Genomic DNA, 14,331 nt, shown 5'->3' with positions numbered 1-14,331 from the left:
TGACCCCTATATTCAGCAACCAATGGGCTGGGGCTTTGGATGTCCAGGCACCTCCCTGCCTCTGTAAAATGACTGACTAATATTTCACAATGTGCCGTGTTTTCTTTTCTTGGCAAGTGAAATGTCTTAAGCATAACGCGTTTTGACCTCTGGGGTTACAGTTCTGACCTGTAAGATAGAAGAACTTGGCAGTGAACTCAAGGAACACTACAGGATCGAGGCCTTTACTCCTCTTCTGGTCCCAGCCCAAGTAAGTTGTTCTGAGAGTTCTCGCTAATTAGTCTCACGGTGGCAGAGAGACTTCTGTCTTGGTTAAATTGGGCAGAATGGGTCCTTCCGAAGAAGCCTTATGAGTGTTCCCACTTGGATCGGGGTCTTGCCCTAAGCAAAGGCTGAAGGCTTTGTTCCCCTTGGAGGTGAGGCAGAAAGCCCGGGAGAGTTCCACAGGTAGAAGCATTCAGGAGTCCAGGATAAGGTGGCAGCGAGAATGGGATTTCCAGAGTCTCATTACCTCAATGGTGTGACTCCCCTGGTTCCGCCTCTGTATTTGCAGTGACTCCCCTGTTTTGGTCCAGTGACAGCCGGTAGTATCTTTGCGTCAGGGTTAAAATCTGGCATATGTGCTGGTGCTTTCTCTCTTCATCTAAGGAGAGACCTCCTGCAAGATTCTCTTTGTGTGAGTGCGATGCTGGGGATTTCATTCGGGCATTGTACAACTGAGCTACACCCCCAGCCCATTTTTTTTTAATTTTGGGTACCGTGGATTGAACTCAGGGGCACTCAACCACTGAGCCCCATCCTCAGGCCTGTTTTGTATTTTATTTAGAGACAGGGTCTCACTGAGTTACTTAGTGCCTCACCTTTGCTAAAGCTGGCTTTGAACTCATGATCCTCCTTCCTCATCCCCCCATGCTGCTGGGATTTCAGGCGCGTACCACCACACCCACATGCCTGGCACTCACAGCCCTTTTAAAAAAAAAACAAAAAACTGTTTTAGTTGTAGCTGGACACAATACCTTTATTTTTATTTTTATGTGGTGCTGAGGATCGAACCCTGCACCTTGCACGTGCTAGGCGAGCACTCTATCGCTGAGCCACACCTTCAGCCCCCCACAACCCTTTTTTAAGGTATGATCTCACTAAGTTGCTAAGTAAGGCTGGCCTCAAACTTGTAATCCTCCTGCCTCAGTCTCCCAAGAAGTACCTGTGCCACCATACCTAGCATGCAAGAGTCTACAGTGTCTTTGTCATGTGTTTGCATCCAGGGAAGAATGGTCCGTTAGGAAAAAGATATGCAAAACTGCCCTACTCAGGAGATTTGGAGGAATCAGGAGGAAGTATGGGTAGGGGCAGGGATGCACAATTATGGAGGAAAGATTAGACTTCCTCTGTTTGTTCTTAAGAGTGGGAACATGACAGAGGAAGCCATTGGGGGAAAGATTTTGTTCAATCTAACGAAGAACTTCCTGTTCAGAAGCAGCATGGTGTGTGACTAGGGATGTGGCTCTGGAGCCAGAGTCCTGCACTTGAAACCTAGGCTTCACCTGGGTTTGACCTTGACCGAGTTATCTAACTCTCTTGTTTTCCTCGTCTTAAAATGGACATGGTCATACCTAGCCCATGTTGTGAGAATTAAATGAGTTAATACACATCAGCCCTGAGAACAGAGCCTGGGAACCAGGCTCCATAGGTGGGAGCTATTACGAAGCCCACTACTCGTGGATGCCAAGGTTATGATGGGTGTGGACAAGCGCCCCTTCACTGGAGATTCAGGCAGCCTCTTGGAGGGGCTCACGTGGTGGGTGGGTGGACTCGGTGCCCCACCTCTGGTGGTGATGTGGTCAATTCAGAGTCAAGGGGATACTCAGCCAGAAAAGCGAGTGTTGTGTGGGGTTTGTTTTGCCTTTGCCCTGTTGCCTTTGGATGTGGCGCTGCTGTCCCAAAGACTGTCATACTTACATTATTCCATTTTTTCCCTAGGAGCCTGTCACCCTGCTGGGCCAGATAGGCTGTGACAGCAATGGGAAACTGAACAGCAAGTCAGTGATTCTGGAGGGAGACCGGGAGCACTCCTCAGGTGCTCAGATTCCAGTGGACTTGACTGAGCTCAAAGAGTACTCTCTGTTTCCTGGACAGGTGAGATAGGAGGGCCTGCCTGGGGTGCAAGAGGCCACTTGCACATATGAGTGCTGCATCTTGGGCAGCTGCTTCTGGATTTCTGTCTCCGATGCTGTGAGATGTGGCTGCTGGGCCTGAGGCACCATTGTAAGGATTCGGTTCTCCCTGATGGGAGAACCCAAGGTGTGTGACTGTGGGTAGGGCACTTACCTTTCTGAGCCCACAGTGTCTTCATCTGTAAAGTGGTAATGATAATTCTTACCCATGGAATGGTTGTGAGAATTAGGTCATTTATGTGGAGCATAATTATTATTACTCTAAAGCCCCCTTGATTTGTTTTCAAGAGCCAGGCATGGTGGTGCACCCCTGTAATCCCAGCAATTTGGGAGGCTGGGACCGGAGGATTACAGTTCAAGACTAGCCTTAGCAACTCAGCAAGACCCTGCCTCAAAATAAAAATTAAAAGGGCCAGAGTTGTGGCTCAATGTAGAGCACTCCTTGGTTCAATCCTCAATACCACAAAAAGAAAAAAAATCTGCTAAGTTTACAGTTGCAAAATACTTTTTAAAGTAATCTATTCAAACCTCCTATTTGTCTACCTGTTTAGCAGTCCTGCGTTGTTTCTCTTTCAGGTTGTGATTATGGAAGGAATTAACACCACTGGCAGAAAACTTATTGCCACCAAACTCTACGAGGTACAGGGTAGCGCCCCTCCTCCCTCTCTGTCGGCTCCAGGCACAGGACATGCAGTCCTGGGTCCTAGGAAAGGGTCCTTCTTAACAACCCGCTTAACAGTCAGTTCTTTCTATAGAGTGGACCCACCTCTAGGCCACAGGTCAGCAAGCCATTCTGTAAAGGGCCAGATAGCAAATATTTCAGGCTGGGCGGGCCATAGGCTCCTGTCAGTCACTCAGCTCTGCCATTAAGGACAGAAACAACCCCAGACAACCCACCAATGAATGTGGCTGAGTTCTAATAAAACTTTATTTATAAAAATGGGAAGCCCCCAGATTTGGCTCCAGGCTACAGTTCACCTGTCACTGCTCCAGGTGACAGCCCTCCAGAGACTCTCATAGGATGCCAGGGAAAGCACAGGACCCCTCTCTCCCATCCTTGCCTGGAAGTAGACTGATGTTCCAGGCACCTGCTTTGCTGCCACTGGCTGCCAGGCATTTTGTGAGAGTTTTATCAGTGACCTCCCATTGCCTGGGCTGCTTTGCACTCAGAGCCATTTAGAAAAATGACAGGTCCTCTTGCCCCTGGGCTGTTAGCTCCAAGGAGCAACAGAGAGAGGTGCGCCCTCCCCTCACACCGCCCTCTGTTCTCCCACGACACACCCACAGACAGCCCACTCACCTTCCTTACCAAAGTGAGGGTGGAGCGAGACCTCAGCTGAGCTTTTCTCCTGTTTTAAGGGTGTGCCGCTTCCGTTTTATCAGCCCACTGAAGAGGACGGAGGTAAGTTTGGGTTCAAAAGCCAGTTTTCCAACAGTGAGGGTGGCAGACAGGCTTTGGGAGGGCGTTGCACAGGCCCAGGAAGCTCCGAGGGCTTCTAGGGGTGATGTAGCTGCGCAGTGAGGACATAGCCCACCTGTGGACGCCCGGCCCTTTGTCCAAGAGCCCCAGGTCCAAGCCTCATGACCTGGTAGTGTTATCACTTCTGACTACAGGAAGCACATCCTTTAAAGACCACACTGACAGGCATTTGGAAGTTACTTTGAAAAGGAAAAAGATGTGCATTTTTTAAAAATAACTTATTGGCATCCTGGATCGGATCCTAGAAGAGAAAAGAGCACTGGTGAGAAAACTAGGGAGCTCAGGATAAAGCCAAGAGTTAACTGTAATTAACATACCAAGGTTCCTTATGCCATAGTTACCTAAGGCAGAAATGTTAGGGTGCGCTGGGTGAGAGGCAGGCAGGAGTCCTGCGCCATCTCTATCTTCTAAAGATATTCCAAAATTAAAAGATTATGTTATAAAAAAAAAAAAAATCTAGGGGCTGGGGATGTGGCTCAAGCGGTAGCGTGCTCGCCTGGCATGTGTGCGGCCTGGGTTTGATCCTCAGCACCACATACAAACAAAGATGTTGTGTCCGCCGAAAACTAAAAAATAAATATTTAAAAAAAAAAATCTAAGAAAGCCTGTTGTTGATTTGGAACTAATCTAGATAAGGAAATGCAAAAAGAAACTTAGGCAAACTTTGCCTCAAAATATTTGTAGGCAAACTTGAGAACATTATATTAAGCAAAATAAGCCAAATCCAGGAAGTCAAGGGTTATATGTTGCTCATGTGGAAACTAAGAGGAAAGAGGAAGAAAAAGGGAGGATCTCATGAAAATCAGAGAGAGATCAGTGGAGTAGAGGAAAGGGAACGGGGAGGGAGGAGGGGACGGAAAGGGGAACTGGGGGAGTGATATTGACCAGATTATACTTATATTGTGTGCATGTACAAATCCTACCATTGCACACAAATATAATTTACCAGTAAAAAACAGACAAAACATCTAGGCATTTTTCTAAGCAAAGTGGAACACCATTAGAGATGAAAAGCAGCGCCAGGCTCTCCCGTGGGATGACTTCATCTTACTGCCTGACTTATGCCCCACCAGGAGCTGGAATAAGAAGTTATTCTTGTGACAGTGGGAGCCAAGATGTGTTGGCCCTGTGCTGTCCACAGGTGTCAGCTGAGCACCTGAGATATAGCTAAAGCTACTACTAAGGAACTGGATTCTTAATTTTAAAAGATACTCAGTTCAGATATTGGAAAATGTGTAATTAGCTTGGAGATAACTTGGACACGTGAATTTATTTATTTGTTTGTTTGTTTATTGAACTCAGGGGGCACTCAAACACTGAGCCACATTCCCAGCCCAATTTTGTATTTTTATTAGAGATAGGGTCTCCCTCAGTTGCTTAGCACTCACTGTTGCTGAGGTTGGCTTTTAACTCATGATCCTCCTATCTCAGCCTCCCCAGCCGCTGGAATTACAGGCGTGCGCCACCATGCCCAGCTCAATTTATTTTTTTCAACTGTAAATCTCATAAAATCTAAATAACTGTCAGGTATTTCCAATAAATGTGTAATATCAGAATTGAGATGAACTAAAAAAACAACTTAGTATGAAAATAATACAAAATATTCCACTAGATTAAAAAAAAAAAAAAAGGAGTAGACTCAGGCCCAGCTATTCAGGAGGAATACAAGTTCAAGGCCAGCCTGGACAACTCAGCAAGACCCTGACTCAGATTTTTAAAAATTTAAAAACTGGGAATGTGGGCTCAGTGGTAGAGCACTCCTGGATTCAGTCCCCAGTACACACCCACCCCCCAAAAAAGATGAGTAGTGGATGGCAGACTAGTGTATTGTCACTACCCTGTGCCAGTCAGCAGCGTGTGAGGTCATTCTTGGAGATGACCTAGAATCAGGAACAAAATTTAGTAATTTATGACATTGCACGGTTTATCAGAAAATATGTGTTTATGAGGAAAATATGTGTGTAAAGGGTGGCATGGTGGTATCAGATCAACTTCAAGGGATGAATCAACATGGCTTAGGTACCAGGAGCCCGAGCCATGGGCCAGGAGCTTTTGGATGAGGAATTAAACAGACGGTTGTAGAGATACGAATGAGACGTGGACCTCGCCCTCTCAGCACTCACTGTGTCCTCTGGTACCTTTACGTCTCTGGTAGGCACACAGAACCAACCCGACTTTGTCCCCTGCCCACCACCACACAAACTGCTTTCCCATTGAACGGAATGCTTTGTCTTTGTTTGTGGGGCCGCTGTGACGGTGGTGGACTGAATGATGCCCTTCCTGTCCCTGGAACCTGTGAAGATGTTGCCTTTTATGGCAAAAGGAACTGTGTTATTAAGTTAAAGACCCTGAGATGGGGAGATTGTACTGGATTACCCAGGGGGCTGCCTGTCATCACATTGGTCCTTATGAAAGAGGATGGCAGGATGGCAGGATGATCAGAGTCAGAAATGTGAGGCTGCCGGCTTCCAAGATGGAAGGCAGAGCCATTCACCAGGGAACCCAGGTGGCCTCTGAAAGCTAGAAAAGACAAGGAAAATGGGTTCTCCCCTAGCCCACCTGCCCTGCCAGTACCTTGATTTTAGAACTTTTAAATCTCCAGAAATGTAAGATGAAAGATTTGTTTTAAGCCACTAAGTTTGAAGTAAATTGTTGCAGCAATGCTCGGAAGCTATACAACTGCATGTCAGGAAGCCAGAGTTCTGGGCTCTGGGTGGTCAGTGGTGGAGCACTTGCCTAGACTGCGCTAGGTCCCGGGTTCAATCCCTAGGACTGCCAATTTTTTTTTAAAAAAGTCAAAGTTCTTAGGATTTTGTTGTCATTGTAAGCTACAAAAACTGACCCAGATCAATATCAGAATTTGTTCAGGGAAATCCAGGCAGCTTACAGACTGGACAGGGGCTGGAGACCCAGGCTTGGGACCAGGACACAGGCCCAGCAGCTCTTGTGTCCAGGTAACAGGAACCCCCCGGCTCTGTCACCCAAACACCTGACTGGAGTAGGGCTCCAGCCTTCCTCCTGTCCTGGGACAGGCCCTCTCCAGATTCCAGACCCCAGCAGGAAGGTGTGAATGGCCTGAGCTGGGTCATGTGCCTGGCCCTGGGCTTGCTGAGGACAGAGCACCTGACTTCCAGCCCCACTTGCCTGCCCTGTGGGGAGAGGGCCAACTCTCCAAAAGCAAAGCATCTGCTGTTAGAAAGTCTGACAGGAAACAGCACCTGCAGCTCCCCTTCCAGGCCTTCAGCCCACCTGCCTCTGGACTCTCCAGCCCCTCTGGACCCGCATGGTCCCAATGCTGAGCACGATTGAGTCTCAGTGAGGGTGAGGGCTTTCCTGATGGCTGTGTCTTCATGTCCCTCAGGTACACTGCTGGGAAGCACTGCTGTGGCTATGGTTGTTTGCAGACCTGCCTGTGTCCTCCATCTGGTGGGGTGCCCTTGGAGGAAGGACGAGGTCTTCCTCCTCTTGGGTCCCCAGGCCACACACATATGGAAACGCAGTGTGGGGACTCCCAGGGCATTTTCCTCCAGAGGCCCTTCCTGCTCCCACCACCCCAGTGCCCGTCCTGTACTCAAGACCTGACAGTCCTTTCTGTCTTAGATTTTGAGCAGACCATGGTCATGGTTGCCTGTGGGCCCTACACCACGTCTGACAGCATCACCTACGAGCCCCTGCTGGACCTGATCACTGTCATCAACCGCGACCGGCCGGATGTCTGCGTCCTGGTAGGAGCCCCCGGGATGGCTCTGTGCAGGGAGGCGGCTGGGGGAGAACAGCAGAGTCCGTCTCAGAAAGGGGTCTTGCTGCTGTTCCAAGTCTTTCAGAAACACGTCAGTTCTTGTTGTTTTTAAACCCTTTTTAGTTCTCCGTCTGCATCTCTGGAGAGGTGAATGTGATCTAGAGGCCTTCGCTAAATCTAAATGCCCAGCTTTTTTTTTCCTCTCTTCATTGATTTTACAATATTCTTGCCTCTGTTTCCTTTTTCCAGCTTTTGAACCAAATCTTTTTGTGTCTGAAGTCCTGCTGTTAGCATGGTGGTCAGTTGTCCTTGCTAGATATAGAAAGAAAATAGCCCAGTGCCCTGGGGAGGGGCAGCAGTACAGGTTGTGGGCCCTGGGAGCCCTCTCCACAGGCCTCAGGTGTCTCTGCCTGTGGAGTTGGCAGGGCGCCCCCTGCCGAATGTCCCCAAGTTCTCCAGGCAGCCTTGGCAGGACAGGGGACCCTGGGCAGAGAATGGCAAGAAGTCACCTGTAGGTGTTTGCAGACTTATGCGGTCCTGACTTGTTCTTTTGGTGTCTTTGTTTCTCCCTTTCGGGGCAGTTTGGTCCTTTCCTGGATGCTAAGCACGAGCAGGTGGAGGTAAGTGCCTCGGGATGGTGAGGAGGGGGACCGGGCACTTCCCTTCGGTCCAGGCCTTGCTTTTATTTCCACTTTCCACATCTATAACAAACCTAAATTAAACCTGTGGCTAATCAAAAAATATTGTAGCCAGGCATTAATAAATATCTTGAATTTGAGGTACTCATTTCACTAGGATATAAGGCCATCTGGAAACTGGCGGGGTGGGGGGTGAAGTGCACTGGTTTCTTTGTGGCACTTGGTGCTAAGGCACAAGAGCAGCGGCTGAAGTGCAGGCACCCCTGAGGTGGGAGCTGTGCTCTGACCATATCTGACACGGCCACTGCCCTGAGCTGGTGACCATCTGGCTATCCTTAGACCCATAAAACACAAATGGCCCTTCCTAGGACATCCTTGTGGCCAAGGCCAGGGCCTCCTGCCCTTGACTCAGGCTACTTCACCTTCCATTGACAAGATTTCAAAGCCCTCCTCTTCCTGCTAGTCTCTCAGCCTACGTTCAGCAGATTGATTCTTCCTCACGTACTCCCCACCCACCTGTACCCAGCTCCCGGTGGACAGAGAGCGCGTCCTTTTCATCCTTCAGCTCCAAGCCCGACAGCCATCACCCAAGGGTCACCTAGCAAGTATGACAAGTGAATGACACCAGAGACCACCTCTAAATCCCCATCCTTTCCCTTGCAGAACTGTCTGCTGACAAGCCCATTTGAAGATGTCTTTAGGCAGTGTCTGCGAACCATCATCGAAGGGACGAGAAGGTCAGCACTCCAGATGCTGGACAGAACCCAAAGCTTCCTCTTCTAGGGCTTCCCACTAAGAAACCGGAACTATTTAAACCTTAATGTTAGTTCCCATCCTTTTCGTCCTTTTGAACTATGAGATCAGATAGAACCCTTGAACTTCAAGTGTACAGGCGCCAAGTGATGCGGTGGCTTTGTGAAGCGCTGAGATAAACCAACTTGAAAGGAAAAGCTGCACCAGCCCTCGCTCTTCCCTTGCTCTTTCTCCTCTCTTTCTATTTCTCATTCTGTATGCACCCTGGTGTCCATGGGGATGTTCTGGGATGGCTTTGAGAGGTCCTTATGACTGGCAGCAGAGCCCATGAGGCCTAGGCTTCTCCTTGGGCGACCATTTTGGGGTGAGCCAGTTCCTTCCCTGAGTTGGTGCTTCCCGTGTTCAGTGGGACCTGCCGAGGATGGGGGTCTTAAGGGACTGCAGAAGTCACAGCAGTGATGGAAGAGCTGTGCGTTTCTAATTTGAAAGGAGAGTCGGTCCCAGGAAGAGTCTAATGCTAGAAGCAGGACGTGACGCGGGAAGCTGATTCTCCAGTCCTGTCCCTTTTCCCAGGTGCCAGGGGCTGAAGAAGTTGGTGTAGTAACAGAGCTACTCGTGGGATCTGCCTGCCCGTAGCTGAGCTCATAAAAAAAACAAATATTGCTGTGCTGAGCTTTTAAAAACAAGCCTGTAACAAAGGTGGTTTTCAAAACAAGGTGCATAATCTTCCACCTTTGGGCATGAAAACAGATCCCCAAAGTGATTAGTCATAACACTTCCTTCTCCTACCGGCAGTGTGGGCCAGTGCAGGGGGCAGCAGACCTGAGAGTGAGCACCCCAGTAATTCACCCCGGAGCCAGAAGACAGGCTGGGCCTGTCTTCTGAAAGTCCTCCCCACTCCCTCCCTCAGTGACAGTGACACAAGTGCCTTCCCACTTCCTCAGATCTGTCATGATGCCAGCCAGGTTCATCAGATCTGGAGAATGCTTAGAGCTCAGGAGACACCCTCCCCCACCCCCACACCAAAAATATAAAGCAGCAGCAGGATCGGGGCCACATGTCCCTGTTGTCAGCCATGGGAATCCATAGGGGCTGCAGCAGGGCCCAGCGTGGCTGGTACTTGCAGTTTGAGGCTGGGTTCTGATTTGGGTTCCTCACCCCATGTGGTATTGACAGCAATGATACAAACAAGGAACAGACCAGGCATTGTCACCCTGAGGCGGGCACCCAGCACTACCAGGCACTTTCATCTGCAGCCAGTGTGTGCCACGGGGCGGGAGCTGCCCCACCCTTCCAGAAACAGTATATAAGTTGTCCTTGGCCGAGGACTTCTTTCTATTCCTAGAGGTCAGGAATGCCAAGCACTGCGCTCATTTGTCAGTAGAGGACAGAGCCAGCAAGGAAGGACCAGCTCCTGTGCTGTCCATGTGAGGGAGCGGCTGTGAGACACCCCCCCATGTGATGTGTGAGGTTGTGTGATACTGAGACAGTTGGAATTTTCTTCCTGATCCCTCCCCCAAAGCCAGGAAGCTGTTTCCTCCTCAACAAGCTCACTTCCAAATTCGACCCTGAGACAGCAACTCCAGCCTCTGACAGCAGCCAGCTGTGCCTCATTCTTTGCATGCATCACAGATTATGAGTCCTTGGAACCTAGAGCCAAGATGTCCCCAGTCCCCTCCCCGCTGGCCTGTTCGCCAGATTCCAGCACCAGAGGTGGACTTGAATAATATAATGAGGCTTCAGTGCCAAAGGGATTGTAATTAATACGCAGAGTGCCCTTGGTCTCAACATCCTGGTTTTCTTTGCCGCACGCAGTCTGGGTTCACTCTTGGGAGTAGGCATGATGGACAAGTGATAGGGTGATAGCAGTCAACACTGAGATCACACTTGAAAATCCCTGTGCCTATGCCTGCAGGGCCATAGCATTGTCAGCAAGAAAAGGAGCTGGAAGCAAGAGCTGTTGGCACGTTTTAAACATGCCCCAAAGTAATGCTTTATGCCTGTTTGGTTTACAAAAGGCCCCTCTGCCAACCAAGCTGAGGAGCCAAGGAAAACGGCTTTTCCCCCTTTCCTCTTTTGTGCAGCCGGGGAAAATAAACAGTTGGCCTAGAGAGTTAGCAGCTTTCCCTCATGTTGTGGCCCTAGAGGTTCTCCTTCTGCCTCTGTTAGAGCAGACATCTGCCGTCTCTGCTTCTGCTGTTGCTGTTAAGTATGTCTTCCACTCCTGCGAGCCAGTCGGTCCGAGGTTGAAACCCGGGCGCTGGCACAGAGAAGCCAGCACGTGTCCTGCGCGTCTTCACTGTCCTATCAGGGCCCAGCCTGTGGCTACTCGAGGGGTTTCAGCTTGATCTTGAAAGTACTAAGGCAGCCTCCGATCTGCCCAGCGTGCCTGGTTTCTCCCTGGACAGGAGTCCCCAGCTTCTGTGGCAGAACCTGGCCAGGCGTCTGGGGGACAGTTCAGTGCCTCTGCTGTGTGTGTCCAGGGATCAGGGGTTGAACTACAGGCCCAGTGCCTGCTCTGAGCCCAGGATTCTTTGGCCAAATCCTCGTCAGTCTAGATTTTCTAGATCTCAATTTCTTTTCCTTTTTCTACCAAATAATAGTTTTCCTCTGCCCCCCAGTGGGATGCCACACAGAGGAAGGGATGGTGTGTCCTGGGCCACAGAAGCTGGTCAAAATGGATGTGTGTACATGAGGGCAAATGGCACTTCCCTTGCGTGTCCAGGGTGGCAGCCACTCTGGGGCAGAGCGCCTTCCACGGCCACCCTGCCGAGGGTCTGCGGTGTCCAGCCCTCACTCCTGGGCCATGTGGCCCACTGCCTGGACCCAGCGGCTCTCACTGTCTCTCTTTTCTTGTGTTTTGACAAAGCAGCTCCAGCTCCCACCTGGTCTTCGTCCCGTCCTTGAGAGACGTGCACCACGAGCCTGTGTACCCACAGCCGCCTTTTAGCTACTCCGATCTGTCTCGGGAGGACAAAAAGGTGCCAGCCCCCCCATGACAGCGAGGCGCAGGGGCAGCTCTTGGGGGAGGAGAAGCCTGTTTGGGGTCCCCACGCAGCCTGGCTCTTAGACATTCTGTGACAAGCAAAGACGGTTGTGAGTCTGCTGCACGTGGGTGGGTCCCCTCCAGTGTCTCCGTCGTGGGCAAGTGTTTCCTGCTGCCCTGTGCCACGTGTGTGTCCCACCTTCTGATTCAGCGAGTGCAGTTTGTGTCGGAGCCCTGCAGCCTCTCTGTAAACGGGGTGATCTTTGGCCTGACGTCCACGGATCTGCTATTCCACATGGGGGCCGAGGAGATCAGCAGGTAAGAGGTACACTCCAGGCCGGCAAGTGTGGCAGCCGGCTCCCTGCAGCCTGCGAGCCGTGCGGTGCTGGGCAGTCCTGACCAGCGTGTCCTGAGGACCGCACTTCATGCCAAGCCCTTTGGCCATGTGCCATGTCCCTGTAGCCGAGAGCAGTGGACACATTTGTTGTCCTCACTCATCTAAACAGCCTGTGAGAGTCCTGGGGGCCCCGTCTACTCCAGCATTTAGCTGGGTCTTCCCCACTCCTCCCTCCCTCCACCTCCTGGCTTGTGACCTGGGCAGGCGAGGGTGTCCTCTTTGTGGAGGGCGGGCCGTGGGTTTGCCCTCCAGGGTCTTCTCCCGGTGGAACAGGGTGAGGGGTAGATGCAGCCAAGTCTGACCTTTTGGTTTGGCGGTTGGCTCTCCCGCCCTCCTCGACAGGGAGGAGACGGGGGAATGAGGTGGTTCGGGAAGGTGGGTGGGTGCTCCTGGTGGCTGCCAGTGGGGTGCAGACCTTGGGTCCTCTTGGCCAGGCCATGTGTTAGCCTTGATCACCAGGGTCCCTGCTGTCCCTCACCCCTGGTGCTGCCTCCCTCCTGTGGGGACAGTGTGCTCTGCTCCTGGCAGGGCTAGGCTTCCCCAGAGGTGTCCTGCTGCTGCGTCTTGGCCACTTAGCTGGGTCGCTCCTCTTCTGTGCTTGCTCTCAGCTCCTCTGGAACCTCAGACCGACTCAGCCGCATTCTCAAGCACATCCTGACCCAGAGGAGGTGAGCGCTCGCTGCCGCCAGCTGGCTGCAAAGAGAGTACTTTGGGGTCATGGAGCAGTGACAGCTCTGACTGTCAGAGCCTCCACCAGGCCACTCACTACCAGGGGACGTCACCCTGTCACCAAAAGCCTGCATTCTGTCTCCCCAAACAAAAGAAAGAGCCGGTCGGTGAAGACAAGTGCGCGGAAGTCGGCGCAGGGGCCTGGGGCAGAGTCCCTGGTCCCCGCTGCTGCTGACCCTCTCTCTCATCTGCAGCTACTACCCACTGTACCCTCCCCAGGAAGACATGGCCATCGACTATGAGAACTTCTATGCCTACGCACAGCTGCCGGTCACCCCAGACGTCCTCATAGTCCCCTCGGAGCTGAGGTACTTCGTGAAGGTAGGTCTGCGCTGGCTTTCCTGGACCTCCAGAGCTGGTCTCTGCCTTTCCCTCCTGGGCCACCCAGCACTCACCCTTTGTAGGTCTGCTGAAGGGCATGGTGGCCTCTGTGACCTAGCCCTGGGCCTGGTGGCTTTGGGGGAGAAGGTGGGACAACATGACAAATCCGTGGGTGAAGTGTAGCTGGAATGGAGCAGGAGCCACCGGTGAGTGGGAAGGCCTGGCACAGTGGCTCCCACCAGGCGTGTCAGGGCGGCCTGGAGCGCGGCACACGGGCCCTGCCTTGCCCCTCGGTGCTCTGGTGACTTCCCACGGGATCCACTGAGGACACTTGGAAGCAGCTCAGGAGCCACTGTGGTCCCTGTACCGCGAGCCCTGCCTGCTGGGCTGAGTCCGTCACAGGGAACCCCCCAGGCAGTCCCCGTTTTCCAGACCAGAGCCGGTCCAGCCTCGGGAGGCAAGTTGTTTCTCATCCAGAAAACAAGAAACAGCTGGATGGGTTTGTCTCCGAGTATGAGCGCCGACTGTCTTCCTCCAGGGCGCCTCTCCTTTGTTCAGTCTCAGAGACGCAGGAGCAGTTCAGAGTGACCATGTGATGGCCTCCGTTTCCATTTTACAAAACCTTCTTTGGGGTCTGAGCGTCCGGCTGCTCTGCCACATCAGTCCCCAGTTGAGGGCCTCTAAAGCCGGTCTTCTCCCTTCCTTCCCCAGGACATCCTCGGCTGCGTCTGCGTGAATCCCGGGCGCCTCACCAAAGGGCAGGTGGGCGGCACCTTTGGCCGCCTGTACCTCAGGAGGCTGCTGGTGGCCGGAGAGACGAGGCAGAGCCCATGTATTGCTGCCCAGGTGGTCAGGATCTGAGTCTTCCGGCCTCGCCACCCTCCTTGTGCAGCACCCAGGGGAGCAGCGGGCTCTGAGGACCTGGGTGTGGTGGGGCCCTGGCTCTGGGTCAGGCTTCCCTGGAAGGAAGCTCTCACCCCGGAATGGACACCAGTGTCCGAGGGGAGCCAGCTGGAAACAGTGCTCTGGAAGGGCGGGAAGGCTTTGGGATTTTTCTACGTGAATCAAACCCACAAACAACTTTTGGAGAAATAAAAATAAATTCTGAATGTAA

General features: G+C 51.9%; 1 protein-coding gene across 3 annotated transcripts in view; it reads left to right on the top strand.

Annotated features, from left to right (window-relative positions):
* Positions 1 to 14,331, top strand: part of Pola2 (DNA polymerase alpha 2, accessory subunit) — a 26,898-nt gene extending 12,567 nt beyond the window's left edge. For 2 of the 3 annotated variants that reach the window (XM_027944058.3, XM_027944060.3), the window contains 11 exons: positions 162 to 250; positions 1,981 to 2,136; positions 2,751 to 2,813; positions 3,534 to 3,576; positions 7,255 to 7,379; positions 7,975 to 8,013; positions 8,695 to 8,768; positions 11,657 to 11,765; positions 11,982 to 12,088; positions 12,776 to 12,835; positions 13,091 to 14,020. In XM_027944058.3, the coding sequence (XP_027799859.2) occupies positions 162 to 250; positions 1,981 to 2,136; positions 2,751 to 2,813; positions 3,534 to 3,576; positions 7,255 to 7,379; positions 7,975 to 8,013; positions 8,695 to 8,768; positions 11,657 to 11,765; positions 11,982 to 12,088; positions 12,776 to 12,835; positions 13,091 to 13,400 (1,175 nt within the window). In that variant the 3' untranslated portion in view covers positions 13,401 to 14,020. Of the gene's footprint in view, positions 1 to 161; positions 251 to 1,980; positions 2,137 to 2,750; positions 2,814 to 3,533; positions 3,577 to 7,254; positions 7,380 to 7,974; positions 8,014 to 8,694; positions 8,769 to 11,656; positions 11,766 to 11,981; positions 12,089 to 12,775; positions 12,836 to 13,090 lie in introns of all 3 variants that reach the window. The other variant, XM_027944059.3, reaches the window with a different exon arrangement.

The sequence above is a fragment of the Marmota flaviventris genome, chromosome 9 (assembly GCF_047511675.1).
Source record: "Marmota flaviventris isolate mMarFla1 chromosome 9, mMarFla1.hap1, whole genome shotgun sequence".
NCBI lineage: Eukaryota > Metazoa > Chordata > Mammalia > Rodentia > Sciuridae > Marmota > Marmota flaviventris.
This window is presented reverse-complemented; position numbering and strand designations above follow the sequence as displayed.